At 37.8% G+C, this 16,674-nt stretch overlaps 1 protein-coding gene across 6 annotated transcripts in view; it reads right to left on the bottom strand.

Annotated features, from left to right (window-relative positions):
- Positions 1 to 12,259: 12,259 nt before the first annotated feature.
- Positions 12,260 to 16,674, bottom strand: part of odad2 (outer dynein arm docking complex subunit 2) — a 67,247-nt gene continuing 62,832 nt past the window's right edge. For all 6 annotated transcript variants that reach the window (XM_058794391.1, XM_058794393.1, XM_058794392.1 and 3 more), the window contains one exon: positions 12,260 to 12,655. In XM_058794391.1, coding sequence (XP_058650374.1) covers positions 12,542 to 12,655 — 114 coding nt within the window. In that variant the 3' untranslated portion in view covers positions 12,260 to 12,541. The remainder of the gene's footprint in view (positions 12,656 to 16,674) is intronic.

Raw genomic sequence — 16,674 nt, 5'->3', positions numbered from 1 at the left:
GATCTAGTCAGGCTTATTTGTAGTTTCGACCAAGCTGTCACAAAGCAGATCCATGGGTCGTCAGTGGGCAAGGAAAAACTCGGAGAGAACCAAAGACCTGCTGGTGGTATCACTAAATACCTATAATTTGACAGTACACTTAAAAACAAAGAGTTTTCATTGGCATTTATGGTTCTATGAACACCCTTTAACATTGCACAAAACATTCTATTTATAGAAAATAGGTTCTGGATTAAAATGTTGAAAAGAATGATTCTTTTAAGAACTGTTCATTGTAAGGTTCTTTGCGGAACCCAAAATTGTTATTCTACGGCATCACTGTGAAAACCTCCTTATGGAACCTTTATTTTCAAGTTAAAGATGCAGGTTGGCTTGCAAAGAGAAAATCTGACAGAAAATCTTTTACTGAACCCGTGAGCAATGAACCCAAGTGTTCTTCATTACTATTTTATTTCCTCTTCTGCTGGGGCAACATACTTGTGTTTTATTCGCTGAGTTGCCGCAACAGCATCTGCATAAAAAAACAATTAAGTGTTTATGAAGAACTAACCCAAACCCCACGTTCAACACACAAGTTTGATGACAAACCAAGATGTTTTATTCAACTAAATGCCACACCGCTAGAGCTTTCAGGATGTTTTAGGGCTAGACGAGATCCAACCATGTTTCTCACAGTTTCCAACATGGCGAACCAAGTAGTAATGGAACTGGGCTAAATTAAACGCAGGTAGTTCTTTTGCCGTATAGTTGTAATTTCCTGACATTACCTCGATGTCAACATGTCCTCTCATTAAAAGCTCAAATCCCTTTTGTGCTACCATTAATACAGTCTGTCCCTCATTTAAACCAACATTTTCACACTGGCCTTGAGTTGAGCAGCCACTGAAGGTTGTGCTGTTGGGGCCACTTAAAGAAATAAGCCACAGACAAGATTTGTTAAAATCATTGGGCCTTGTGGAAAATATAAACCGTTCAACAATTACACCCATTAGAGATTGTTAAAAGTGATTCAATCAGTGTTTTTCAAATTACCTTGAACATTTAGAGCACAAGTCAAAGTATGTGTACTCGCAGCAGCCTTTCCACACATACTTAAGGCCATTACGGTGTCCAGTCTGAATGGCATTAGCGTCTTTCAAGCTGGCAAACGCAATGTCTTGAAGAATAATTGTGTGTTGAGCTGTTGGTTCATTTTTTTCCCACCTCGCCTTTCTTTCTTAAGCTGCGTTTTTCTTTTAAAGACGGTTTCCTAAAATACATCAATGCCTGTGAAGTATGCGTGTCGTGTTTTGTTTAGTAATCTACTGGGTCGCCTGGCTCTGTGTTTTGGCATGCTGTTATCTTTTCAGGTTGCACTGTTTTCAGAGTTAATACTGTTCCTTTTTTGAAGTGGCTGCTTATTCGTGCGGTTGGTGTATTGAGGTTGGACGCCGTGACCTCATATTAAGAATCCTGTGTGCACGCTGACAGCGCATGGGTTTATTTTAGATTTCAGGAGAACAAAGGAACTTCAATATAACATTACATGGAGCACATTTAGACATGCTGCCATTATGTGATTTACAGATAGCATTATAAGCAACTAGCAGCAGTACATCAAATACGTAAAAACCATAAAAGATTGTGGCACATGAGGATGATTGGCAGCAGTTTGATATATCTGGTCCGATCAGTTACCACCACCTTCTCCTGCTGTGTAAAAATCCAAAGCAAAAAGCTCCCATTACACAGTCTCGAACACACTATATGAGCAGAAAAAAAAATCTGATAATCATCAGCAGTTGGCCTGCCGCTGTACTCCCTCTGTCTGTCTTTTTCCGTCTCGGTCTCAACCTCCTCTCTCTTTCTCTCACCCATGTTGGGTGCTGAGAGTTTGATGAACACATCCTGATGAAAATTCAAGGATAATATCATTCTTGGTCCAGAGCCACAAGCCTCCCAGGCAGGTTTAGAACCCAGAAAGGGGAAGGTCTGTGCTGCTCTAGACCTTCTATATGTCCAAGTGTTTGATGTGTGTGTGTGGGAGGTAGGTAATGTATACTTAGTAGGCTATATACACTTATATCAGGTTACTTTCATATTGTCATATCAGACTCATTAACTAGCATCATTTTTCTATAATAATATAATATAATATAATACATTCTGCAAGTTGCATTGTTACAGCAGTAAGATAAGTTACACAGGTAACTGTCTTTATGAATGAGTCATTGAATTGTTCACTCGAATGATTTGTTTAAAACATTTTGAGTAGGTAGGCTACTTCTTTTGAATGTTATCTTTCGTCTGTTACAAAAAGGTATGTTGTGTATAGTATGAATTTAATTCAAATGTACTTCATTTGCAGGGGTGCACATAAGTGGTACGCATGTGCGCATGCATGACCAAAATAAAAAGTGCGCTGTACAAATAAGTTCAGAACGCTCATTGCGACATGGTTGACAGCTGTTAATGCACAATTACTATTTAATACTCCTTTTTTATTTTAAAATATAATAATATTACAATTTATTATTTTGTTTATTTTATATTTTTTTTAAAAACTAAATAAATAAATAAAGTGCAATAATATTATTGTCATGTGTCTGCCTGTCTGAGTTCCCGTCTGTCCTTATTTGGTTTAGTTCCGTTCCTTGTTAGTTAATTATCGTTTCATTGTCCCCACCTGAGTTTAATTACGTTGTTTGCTCTTTTGTTCTCTCTCCTTTAAAAGTCCTCAGTTCTCCCTTTGTGTTTGGACGTTCTTAAGTTAATAAAGTGGGAATGGTGTGTTGAAGCCGTTTCGTTCTCCTGCCTTTCATTTATAGTCATTTATATTTACTACAACCACGCAACCCGTAACAATTATCACTATTATCATTATTGTTTTATAGTTATATTTAATGGGTCACACTATGTGCAGTGTGAGGACCAAACCAAATCTCCAGGTTCTCTTATGGCACCCCAGTTATGTGCACCCCTGTGTCATGCGACCTACAGCATCAGTCATTTTACTTTACTGCTGTTCACAAATCCTCTCCCATGGCCTCATGTGTCCATTTTCTGCACACTTCAGAATCCCACCAAGTATTTGTGAATATTGTGAATTTGGACATAGTACTCATTTCACATATTGTTTTTCACCTACTACAGTAGGGAAGTACGCATATTCAGATGCAGCCACTGACTACATGAATGAATCACTCATTTAAACGATTTGTTGAAAGACATATTTCCTTTAGGAGCAATCTGAAGCTTCTGCCGGCTTTGTTGCTTCAGCAAAAGGCAACACTAAGGCAAAAGCAGGAACATCACACTCTCTGAGTGGGTACTTCTTTTGAATAAGTAATTACTCAACGACTGTTAAAAAACTTTCTATAGTTTGAATGTTTGTAGAATGAATGTAATCCAGACATACTTAATTTGTCATGTTACCTACATCAGTTGAGTCACTTCACAAATCCTCTCTCATTGCCTCAGGGGATAATAAAGTGTTCATTGGATGCACGCTCCAGAATCTCGTCAGAAATTACAAGTGATTCAGGGACTTTTTGCCTATATGAATACTGTGAATTCGGACATGCTACTCTTTTCACATACTGTTTTTTCGTCTACTATATAGTAGGGAAGTATGCATACTTGGATGCAGCCAAAGTCTTTATAAATAAGTAACTGAATCATTCAGTTTGGGCGAATGCAGAAATTATTAATATTCATAAGCCCAACAGTCTCCATTGCATTATGGAGCAACTGACCCTTTTGCAGGGAGCTTGACTGACAGGCGATCTAACCAATCATAACGACAAATCCGCCATTTTGTCCAACAAGCAAATCAGACAGGAGAGTAGATAAGCTTTGGTGAACTTAAACTTGAAAAATTGTGTGTATTGAAATCTTTCCGTGTTTGAAATAATGTCGTCACGTTGTCAGTGTCGCAAATAATCGCATCCAAAATAAAAGTTTTTGTTTACATAGTATGTGTATACTGTGTATATTTGTTATGTATAAATAATTAAGCACACAGAGTGTATATTTTGAAAATATTTACATGTAAATATACATGTATATATTTATATTCATAAAATTTATTATATATAAATATATATAAAAGTAAAATTTTTCTTAAATATATACATGCATGGGTGTGTATTTATATATACATAAACATACACAGTATACACATGCTATGTAAACAAAAACTTTATTTTGGTGCATACATATATACATATATATATATATATATATATATATATATATATATATACACACACATATACATATATATATATATATATACACTGTAAAAAGTCAAGCATTTTCAACTAATTATTTATTAACTCGTTCCACAGAAATGTTATGTTCAGTCAATTTCTGACTTCAAAGTGTTATCTGGATTGTTATTTTTTTGTTGGCTCAACCTTTAGTGAACTAGTTTTATAGTCCATTCAACTAAAATGTTTTAATTGGTCAAACGTTTAGAAGACTACATTTAGAAGTTACATCAATTAAAATTGAACTGTTTACTCCATGTGTTTTATGAGTTACCTCAACTAAGATTTATTATTTGGGCATCATAACAAATTGCTGGGGAACTACATAAACATTTTTATAGTTTAACACAATTATTCAAAATGATTAACTGGTGTTTATCAATCACTAAAAACACACATAATAGCCTTTATTTAATAACAATCTCCATTTATAACATTTTTCATACAAATTAAACATACAGGAATGAAGAAAAAAGACACCTACATCTTGGATGGCCTGAGTGTCAGTAAATTAACAGCAAATTAATTAATAAAAGCTTTACAGAGTCAAAGAGGAAAATAGTTTGTCAATAATGCAAGAGGACAATAGACCCTTTTTGCGCCAACGTCACGATTACGTCACAGCGCTAGCTGGAGGCAAAACAAAAGGAAAACTGGAGGCGGCCCATTCAAACCAGTGCAGATTCGGCTACACAAGGAGCTTAAAATATAATCTTCTTGTGATGTTGGATGCAAGAATCGACATAGTACAGGCTCCAATCTGAAATTTTAACGCATACCTGCTGCCACTCCCAGACAAAAAACCGACGACAGCCGTGTTTAAACGAGATAAAACGAGCGGACTTGACAGAAACGATCGTCAAAAATGCTCGCGTTTGCAGCACACACTTCTTATCAGAAAAGGTTAAATAAAGTATTGTCTTTTGTTGTTATGGATTATGGTTTGTGTTACGTGTCTAAAGATTTCTTATGCATCTCACAACTACGAAATAATGTCTGTGTACATGTGTGTAAAACAACAAACTGACGATTTATATGCTTAATCATCTGTAATATACATTGTTGTGATTGATAGTGGCTGGACTTTCTAAGAACTTAACAAGAAAGAATAATCAAATACAGAAAGTTCAAAATTAATTTCTGGAATTTTTATTTCTAGAAACTATTCACATCTTCCTTTAAACGTACTGTATGTAAAGTATTGTAAACTTAACTTACATAATTTACAGGATGTATATATACATTATATACTTTAAAATAACTATTTGGCCATGATAAATACATCTTCAAATAATATAGGCCTATCCATCACATTGAATGTTTAACTTACTTTTTGTATTTTGGCCCAGTTCACTCTCACGTCTCAACATTAGCTGTAAAAATAGTTGCCAGCTGAAACTGAAATATATGTACATCTTCATGACTAGATAGACACAGGTGAGTTTCTCTTTACTACTCGTTAGGTTTCTCTAATGTTATATGCGACTCGAGTTACTCAATCGGAGGTAATCCTGTCAGATCGTCCATCCATGAGCATAGGGTCGGCCAATCTGATTTTGTCCGTTAAAGTTAACTTATTTAAATAACAATCGCCTAGTCCTGCACAGTGAGTGACTTTACATATGCAGGTAAAATCGCCTTTTCTACAGCCATTGTTAAAAAAACAAGGTAACTAACTTCATAGCTAGCGTTAGTGAAGCGGTCAGTGGAATCTTTCTGCCTCCACCTAAGCCCCGCCCACAGAAAAACGTCACAATGTTTACTAACAGAAAAAGGGTCTATAACAAGTCATTTTTCCAGTTAAAGTCAGTTCATTGGTGATTCAGTGTTGACATCATCCAGTTCAGCTGCTCTCTTCCAATAATGTCTGTGCAATCAGCCAAGCGTCCCCAAATAAGAAAGCCAAAAGGCGACAGCGGCAAGGACCCAAAACTCCATCGGTGACAGAATGGAGAAAAAACCTTGGGAGGAACCAGTCTCAGTCGGGGACAGTTCTCCTCTGGCCAGACAAAACCAGCATGGCGTGGTTTAATTCTAGGCTGCAACACAGGTCAGATTGAGCAGAGGACTTGTCTGGTTCTCGTAGTCTTGTCTTTTCACGAAAGCGTATTATTTGCACGTGTTTTTAAGCCTTGCCAATTTAAACATTCGAAAGAGTTTAAAGCATTCAAACAAGACTCGGAAAAACTCAACTGAGTACGGTGCGCACGCAGCCAGCAGATAGCAACACTGAACTGAGCTCTCTTTCGAGTCCTCCTGCACCTGAACGAACAAATACAAAAATCGCGGTTTAAACATGCAAACAGAAAAAGATGTGAAAGAGCCCAATTCAGCACTCGGACACGGTGTTTTGTGCGCACAGGGCGCACGCAGAGACGCATCTCAAAGCGCTTGAACACCAAATTTGCCTCTTGTTGCTCTTGTACCGACCGACAAATACATACAAAATTATCTCAAGATACCCGTCTTGGAGAGTATCCTTGAAAAAACTGTCGGTTATGTCTTAAGTGAAAGTAAACAGTGTAGAAAGAAATCGGATGTGTATCATTATAATGGATGCATTGTCTCTTAAAGTGTCCTTAATGTTAATCCAAGAAAATGAAAGAAAGAAAATCACTCACTGCTCGACTGAATTACTTTGTAGTTTTAACAAGAATTAATCCACAGTCAAACCAAAAATTATTCAGACACAGATATACTTTTTACTAGTGGGTGCAGGACACTAGTTCATTTTTGTAAGTGAGCATAGCAAAATAAAGTAAACTGTGACATATTATACCCCAAAATTCTTCATACAGTGGACTACTAAAATTTGGGACCAAAAGTTATTTAAACACTTTGACTTGACCATGTTTTGCTTACGTGTTTTTTCTTTAATTGCTAATGACCTTTTTACACCACAGACTGAACATAATTAAGTATTGCTTGGTAATTGGTCAACAAAGTATTGATAATTGTGTAAATATTGTCATACTAACAGTTGTCTGAATTTTTGGTTGCATTACATACCTTTCTATCAAAGTTATCTGACATTATCAAGATGAATTCTTGTCATATTTTATTACCATTTTCTAAACTATAGCAAATAAACTGTGATAATGTGAGAAATGTTGAAGGTGTCTGAATAAATTTTTGTTTGACTATATTTAATTTTTACAGTGAAGACTATGCAGTGCTATTTTACATTTGATTATTCGGTTTCTGTACCTGGATAGCAAAATATATCTTATAAAAGAGAGAAAGACCTCTTCATATCTTTTCACATCATGGAAACACAAAAAAAATATCATACAACACGCCAAAATTAGCTAAAATTCATTATAGTAACATAGCTTTTGATATTAAGTGTTTTATGGATTAAACAAGGTGAAAGACCACATTTCCTTCACTTAAATTTCTCTCAGACATATCTTACAACGCTTATTCGATTTTCATACATGTTGTACTTTTGTGTATAAATATATACATTTTAAATAAAAGATTTACACCTTTTAAATATACGTTTTGATAAATTCAGTCTAACGTTAAGTACAAATATTTATTCAATGCCACTTACCTGACACCTGAACTTGACACTTTTCTTCGGATATACAACTCATAAAACACTTTCTAAATGTCCACTCAAAAAAAAATTGAATATGTTGCATGTTTTTCTCGGTACATTTAGTCTAAAAAATAAACCATTTATTTAGTGCAACTTACCTGACGCGTGAACTTGACAAGATGGCGGCGCCGTTTCTCCCGCAAAGTCACTCAGGTGGAACGATCTCAGTGTTGGCTGGATTTGTTTTTATTAGTTAAGTCAACATTTAGCATTCTGAATATTGACTGGATTTGAAAATAACCATTCATTTAATGTTTTTAAAATATATTTGTGTAGACTTAATATAATGTCTTCTCAACTAAGCCCAAGCAATAAAATTAGTTCAACTTAAATATTTTTGCCCTTCCAGCATTTTGTTAATTGTATTTTTTACAGTGTATATACACACACACACACACACACGAAAATTATAGGTTAATGCTGTTAAACAGATTAAAACTATTTGCAACTCGGTAACATTTAACAAGTTTTTAATCTCTGACCTTTTATTGTTAGCACTGACCATGAACACAGTAATCTCTAGTGCTCAACCACACTTAGTTCTAATTGTAAAAGTTCATAAAAATGCCTGAATAGGCCTAATGCTTAAGTTCTTTAAAACTGCTTTATTTTGAAGAGAGGCTGATGAGATTTATCACCCCCTACCCCCATTTTAGATAATTCCTATGCCCCCGGTTGATACTACAGGTGATTTTTCCTATTGTAATAAATCGGTGAACTCCATAAAGTATGTAACCATAAGCATAGCCTGTCAGCACCAATGCAGTCTTTATTAAAGTCATTGAGCTCTTTATAGGGGACAGGTCTGAAAGCCGACCCAGACACTGTGGTATTTGCACACTCATTTCTCTGTTTATTTATTGTTAGGCCAGCTAGTTATTTACACTTTATGGATGGGAACGTCAGAATTCATTTGAGGCAGTTAAACCATTTAAAAGAGAAAAAAAGACAGAGGGAGGGAACTGGAGCAATAAGGAGGGAGTGAGCGAGCAAACCAAAACCATCTAGTTATGCAAAGGCATTACAAGACATATTTAACCTTTGAGAGCGTATTACATTTTGAGGGTTTGTGACCACAAAAGAACAGAAACCTAACACTTTGTTGCAACATACTGAGCAAACTAGTATGCATATGTGTGTGAGAAACCCAAAAAATCTCTAAAAAGCTAGTGAATTGTGCATGCGGAACTTTGGTCTGTGTTAAGTGAGCATGAACTTCCAGTGTATTCTAACGGCCGTGATGCTCTGCTCCCGATTTGGCTTTATATTAAAACACAGCCTTCTTGTCCTCTTGAGGCAAGGCAAAGCCACTTCTGATATTTGGAAGAAAATTTTACTAGTCATTAGTTTCTTTATGAAATATTCTATCCCACTGCCTAGGGAGCTGCGGGAACCCTCCACTTCAAACAGACGCGTTTCATTTTCACAAAAAGCAGCACATGCGCACGCACTTGCATTTCATCGCTCCATCCCACCACGACCTTAAGTAAACACACTGAATTATGATTTTACACAAATGAGACTGTATTCGAGACTGTATTCAATGTAATTCAATCAAAATCTAATAAGGAAACGGTTCCTGGTTGTTGTGATGAGGTCAGATTTCTCGGTGAGGGCAGAGATGGAGGTTTAGGTGAAGCACTTCTCAGCGTATTTCCCTCCCCACTGACTTCCAAATATTAAGGGTTGAACTGGTGTGTGTGTGTGTCTGTGTGATGACAAAACCCCTCATTAGCCCCTTTGAAAAATATCCTTGATCAAATAACAGATCCAGAAGACGTTTGCAAAAGACGCATGTTCAAATGCATTGAGATAATTTTTTTCTCTCATTTAAGATCTCAGGTAGCGATCATCATTTTTAAAAACAAAAGTATGGCTGGATCAGAAGTGAACTGAGGTTTGAACAGGCTGAGGCAGTGCGGTTGAGAACGGTCTGCACTTTTGAGCTGACAGGGCAGGAAGACAGACGCTAGAGCACTAATTCTCATCCCAATGACTTAAACATGTCCTCTGTCCTCAACTCACCATCCCATAAATTCCTGTCCTTCAGTCAAACACGCAACATTTGTTTAATGATCTTAGTTAGGCATGTCCTACTAGTCATCAACCTCAGAGAGAGAAACGGAGAGAGACAAAGATGGATGAAGAGGGGAAGTAAAAAAAGAATGGTAGCGGTTGTAACATCTGCACTGCTTGGGTTTAAAAAAGGCCTTATTTATTTTTGGTGATCAGAGTCGTATACTCAGAAGACAATGATTCTCATTTAGAGTCTCTTGGTTTATAGTCTGTTGAAGTAAACTGCACTTAGCCATACATGATAGACTCAACACAGGAGAATCCAGTATGACAAATACGGAGCCACAGGAAATCAGCTATAATCAAGCTCCATATTGATTCAAACATTCAGTTCCGTTTGTCTCCTACTTCTCATATTTAAATACTGTAGAAAACTGCAAATGTGATTTCTAACATGGTGTGAGCAGAGAATAATAAAACTTAAGCTTTCACTGTAATAATTACTGCAATGTCTTCAGATCCAATTATATGATGTTAAATTATTAGTTGAAGTAAAAACATACATTATTAATGAATTTATTGTCACATTTGGGAATATTGAGAATATTAAAACTATAAGTCTTGCTTTGAATTCAGTCTTCCACATATTCTGTAGTAGAGGCTGTTCTCTGTAGTCCTTAAAAGAAAACACGCTGTACTACAACAGATTACCTAGAATGCACTGATTTTGGTTGATTGGCAAAAGTAATTTTCACAAAAACCTAAAAATGTACATTTAATTACATTTTGGACCCACCACCCCAATGGAAACACTGTGATATATTTTAGCTTTAAAAAGTGTGAAATTCACTAAAAGGCAGCTTTGGGGCACTATTGATTTTGTACCTACAATAATTGCAGGACATATTTATCAAATGCAAAAATATCTTTATTATTATTATTATTATTATAAAATATGTTATTATAATATTATATAAATATATTTCTCAATTCAAATATTTATGTAATAAGATATAATATTGAATATTAATATAATATTATTAATGTATAATATATACACATAGTATTATATTACTGTTATAACAAAAATATTATGTATAATAGTATATTATTATTATACAACTTTCACATTTTGCCTCGCAGAATTGAGAATATCCAACTTTGTGCTTATAAACCATTTAATTTTGTTGCTCAATAGACTACTAACATTCTGTCCTATCTATTCTGATGCTCTGCAAAAGGTAAACTCTGTAATCTATAATGAAAATGATGGATGTGTACCCTTTGAATCTTGTTCACAAATGAGGTTGGAAGCAAACTATGCATCTTCACACATTTAGAATAACAGCCAGGACCACTGAGACAACCCCATGTTGCTTCATGTGGTACTATCTAAATGAACTGATTTGATTTAGTCATAAGAATAAAGGATAGTTGACTCAACCTATCTACAGTAGGGTACACTAACTAAAGTCAAGAATCCGGTTCAGATCAGGTAAAAAAAAATCTCCTTAAGTTAATAACTGCACATTTTCACTTTTTACAGTGCAGCATTGACATTTGAGTCATTATATGACAAATTTCCACTGTTTGTTCCACAAGTTTGCGTAATTGTATCTTTGCTTGTTTTGTTGTTTTGCGTTCATTATATCTGGTAGTGAAAGTACTGGACATTGGATTGATGCCGATAATATAAAACATGATTATTTTTAAGGATTACATTTTATGGGGCTGTCTGAGCAAAAGGCACGCTGCTGCCGTACTGTTGAGGTGGTCTCATTTTCCTCATACTCGCTCCTACTTTTAACAGGCAGAATTAATGAGGACATTGAGAGGAGCCATCACCATATTTTTTCAATAACAAATAATAACGCAAAATACTCCATCTCATCAGGGAGCTGCTGCACGTCAATTATGCACAAAATCATATTTACTCAGTGCAGTGCAGAAGGGACCTGCTACTGCATTGTTCCAAGTTCTCCAAGCATTCTGCCCATTCACGTCACTGTTGATTGAATTTATGAGCAATTTTTCACATTAATGGGACTGTCTTTGTCTGGTTGAAACCATGTGTGTGAGTGTGTTTTGTTGGTTTTATTTCCCCTACATGTTTGTGTATGTGGTCATCATAAGGCCTGAATAACTATTGTGTCTGCAGGCATCTGAGAAAGAGAGAAGAAGAAAATATGGTGAGTGCTTCTGCTTTAATCAGCAAGCAGTCTTCAATTACAGGGTTGCATGAACTTTTTAAACAAAAGTCACATCACCAGATGTGCCTGTTACTCAGAGGTGTGGACAACAGTACCTGCTGCATTCGTGAATGTGTTGTATTCATGGTCGAAACCACTTCAGAGAACGTAAACTGTGGAACATTTGGCATGTACACACACAGGAGAAGAAAGCGTTTATTGTTATTGTTAAATTAGATGCTGCGATGAGGAAATTGAGGGAAAAGGCTGAGACAAGGGTGAGCCAGGGTTGTAGACTCCAACAAATTAATTAATGACATGTTTAGCTTTGGCTAAATGCTTCTTATTATTACAGAGCTGAAGTAAAATATAAATAAACACACATCGGGCATCACAGCTGATCCATTTATACTCGTTGAGTGGGTAAAGTAACTTATTTGTTGCCCACTGCGGGTGAGATCGAAGAGAAGATGCGGTCACTTTTACCCATATTTAGCCTTGTCATTGGCCAGCGCCAGGCGTCGAATGTTGGCCACACAGCTGGCTGCGGCCTCCTGCAGAATCTCATCTGTGGATCCGATCATGATGAGCAGGAGCTGCGAAGAAGAGAGGAACATGTCAGAAACAACATGAAATGATAACGCTGGCCAACATTCTCCTTTCATTAGACAGAACGAAAAGCGCATAGCTACAATAAGAGTCATTCACGAAGGCCTCTTACAGCAGTTCTTTCCTGGGGCTTGAAGGAGACATCTAATCTGTTATTAAGCTATAAATGCAACTGTTTGCACACTGCGGATTTTTGCCAGAGGAGTTTACAGCTCCTGGGGCTGCCAAGGCCCGCTGCCTACTGGATGGCAGCAGCACTGCGTCGGCTCATTAACTCGCATATCGCTGTGTTTAGTTGCGTTGAGAGAGCGAGATAAGAGGTAGAAAGTGAGAATATGGCACAGAATTTATGTGAGTGAGTGTATTACAGGAATTGTGTTTGTTACTGCAATAAATAGGCTGAGTAGTTGTTTAGAAATTCTCCTCTTGTAGAGCCCTGAACATTTGGCCATGTACTAAACCACAGTTTGGCTGCACCCTCCATCAGATCAAAGGTCATATCAGATCCCTCCACTTCAGCCTTGTGTAACCCGCTTCTTTTGATCCGTTCTCTCAACACCAGACTCTAAAAAAGACCACTTTCTGGAACATTCAGACTATATATTAAAAGCTTTTTCTTTTATTGTACAATGAGAGTTGCTTATTATACTGTCACACAAAGTGAACCTAAGGGGTAGAGTTTGTGCCAATGCCACACTGTGGGTAAGTTATAATACAGTTGTCTTTCTGTTGAGGGAGGGAGGGAGGGAGGGAGAGAGAGAGACAGACAGACAGAAAGATTAGTGGTGAGTTGTGTTCCTAAATTTAAATAAACACAAACTGCGGGAAAACACACTGGCACAACGGGCAGTCTAAATCTGCTTGGTATGTGTGTGTCCCTCACTGCAGTACCAATAGGAGGTCATTCATTGAGCTTCATCCAGTTTATGCCAGCACACTTAGGCCAGAAGTTTTACTTTAGCAGGCCATGGTCAAACCAGATTCTCAAAAACCATGGATCTTTTTGTTTCTGAATGCTTAAAGGCAGGATATGAGCATGTTGTCACACATATATTCAAATAAATCACTTATTGAGCATTTCAGAATTTCAAAATTCTAGCCGATATCAATACTATAATTGGTGCTACAACTGCTACAAGTCAAGCAAGCACGAAAGAATCAAATTTGTTTCATATGTGTTTTATTGCACCAGTGTTTACCATATTTGATATGCTCTACGTGTGTGTGTTGATCAATGTTCGTGTGAATAAAATAATAAATTAAATTTGTTAATCATACAAAGTGATGATGTTTCTTCAGAAGTCTTGGACTAAACTGCTCGATTCATTTGGATTATTTCTAATCCAAAATGTCTTTTTGTACTTTTGGAAACGTGACCATTTTGGTTGCACAGACCAAATGGACACATTTGGAAAAAATGACGAGAGAATATATTCCTTGGATTTCTGAAGATGAGCAAAGTCTTATGGGTTTGGAATGACATGAGGGTGAATAAATGATGATAGAATTTTTTTCGGGGTGAGCATTAAATGACAATACCCAATATTTACTGAAATTTTTTAAAAAATATCTCCAATATTGACCGGTAATATAATGTACCAATATAAAGTCCTTTCTAAAACCGTGTCAGTGCTTGTGGATTTGAGATCTATTCATGGCTGAGATGTGTGTCAAGGCTAAATTTGAACTCTTTTCATGTTCTACACACATGCACCAAGTTTATATAGACAACACTAAGCCAAGGCACAGAGAGGTAAGACATTCCCAAAATTCCTTGCTAAAAGTTAAATAGTGAAGAATAAACAGATGGAAAGACTAATATTCTATCTGTAAGCTCCACCGGATTCCTGAACTGAAATGACTTGCACAAAAACAACAGCTTCGATAGCATCTCTCCTCATCTTTATTTGTTAAAATCGCTTCCAGGCTCTTCACATAATTTCAGCAGTCTCTCTCCAGCACATGAATGTATCAGTTATCAAGTTCAGCTGGATTTCCAGATTTGCCGTTTTTAAAATAGATCCCAAAACACCTTGAAGAGACGAACGGATGCAAACACGAGGCTGCAGCAACATGCCAGCACGTTCAGACAAGCTGCTTTTGTGAGCAGTCAGAGGATGCCCGCGACAGGGTCAGCCACCGTTTGCCAGAGCTCATAGAGTGTTATTCAGCCATGGCCAAACAGGGGCTCCTAGGGCCTGGAGCGGAGCCTCAGATAAGCACTGCTCTCTGTCTACCCCTGCCCCTCTCAGCTCTCCCAGCTGGTTCCTGAACAGACTATAATAGTCCACTTGTTAAATACTCCCAAACCTCAGTAACACGATAACTTGCCTCATGTTTGAAAAATGAATCAGAGCCTCTAAGACTTTCTTCTGTCTTATATGCCGCAAGAGCGGGAGGATCCTGACCTCCAGGAAGGTAGAGTGAAAACATGTTTTCCCAGGCTTCTCTTTCAGCACAAGCACATGTACGTAAGTTCTCACACATGTAAGCACGCTTGCACACACGCCATGTCACGCATATAGGTGTTGTGGTGTTAAGTGCAGCAGCGGTAAGCTGCCGTTTCCTGAGGAGAGGGTTTAAATCTCAGTAAAAGCCCACCGTCTACCCACCTCTACTTGTTCTCGTCCTCTACCCTCACTTTTTTCTTTACCTTTTTACTTCACATTCCAGTTTTCTTCTCCATTCATTGATCAACTAGAACCCAGTTCTAAATGGCTTGTCCCCTAAATGGCATATTGTTCTTGTGAGCTGCACACAAAAACACACAACAAGATCAGTGTAATCTGATTCATGACAAATGACTCATATGAACTGGTTCTTTTTAGTGAATCAAAAAGTGTGACCAGTTTAGTCTGATCGTCGAACCTACCCTAATGTGCAGTTTAAATCAGTCTGAAAAAGTGTTAAGTTAGTATAATTTTGTCACGGTGCACACAACAGGGAGGAACCAGGAACACGGAGACGAGGAGTAACTTCAAAATAACAGTCTTTAATAAACTCAAAAATAAAAAAAACACATGGCCTGACATAACTCCCCCAGGAAGGCGCGTGCCGCGCCGTAACAGTACCACCGGGAAGGGGGGGGTGGGCACTCTGGAAGCTCCTCAGGACAGACACAGACAGGAAGACAGGACGGGACCTCCAGAGCGGAACAGACAGATTGGGGCGCCATGGCGGATCAGGGATCTCAGAAGGCCATGGCTGTGCATCTTCGGGGCCATGGCCTTGTTCCCCTCGGCCCGGCCCCTTCAGCAGGAATTCTACCCCCCCACAAAAAAATCCATGGGGCAGCAACTGGGCGAGCCGCGAACGGCGGTGGGCTTGACACATGAACTGCAGGCAGGCTTGCCACATGAATTGTAGGCAGTCTTGAGGGAGCCGTGGACAGCAGCGGGCTGGACAGACGAACGGCCAGCAGACTTGACTGATGAGCGGCCGGCGGACTTGCGGCGCTCACGGAGATCCCGCCCAACTCCCACGCATCCTCCGCGGGCTAGAGCAAGAAGACAAGTGGCGATTTCCATGCCGCGGGGGAACACAAACAAAACAGAAACAAAACGGTGAAAAGGGGGCGCCGCTTACGGATTTGGTCTGGTCTTCTGTCACGGTGCACACAACGGGGAGGAACCAGGAACACGGAGACGAGTAACTTCAAAATAACAGTCTTTAATAAACTCAAACAGGGCAAGACAAGGCAGGGCAGACTCACAGGAACACCGGGAGTAACGAGTAGACCACACGAAATCTAACTGAACAGGCATGAACTAAATACACATGACAATAACAGATAATGACTAAAACACAGCTGGACAAGAATTAACTAATAATCACACTTAACAAGTACAGGAACATGACCAAATATAGAAACGTCAGGGCAGGAGACACACAACACACGACAGAGGCCTGACACATTTATATACTATTATAGTATTTAATATTGTTTTAAATTCGCTTTTATTAATGTTTTCATTTTAACATTAGTTTATTAGAACAATAGTAATTC

The sequence above is a fragment of the Onychostoma macrolepis genome, chromosome 12 (genome assembly GCF_012432095.1).
Source record: "Onychostoma macrolepis isolate SWU-2019 chromosome 12, ASM1243209v1, whole genome shotgun sequence".
In the NCBI taxonomy this organism is placed as follows: Eukaryota; Metazoa; Chordata; class Actinopteri; order Cypriniformes; family Cyprinidae; genus Onychostoma; species Onychostoma macrolepis.
This window is presented reverse-complemented; position numbering and strand designations above follow the sequence as displayed.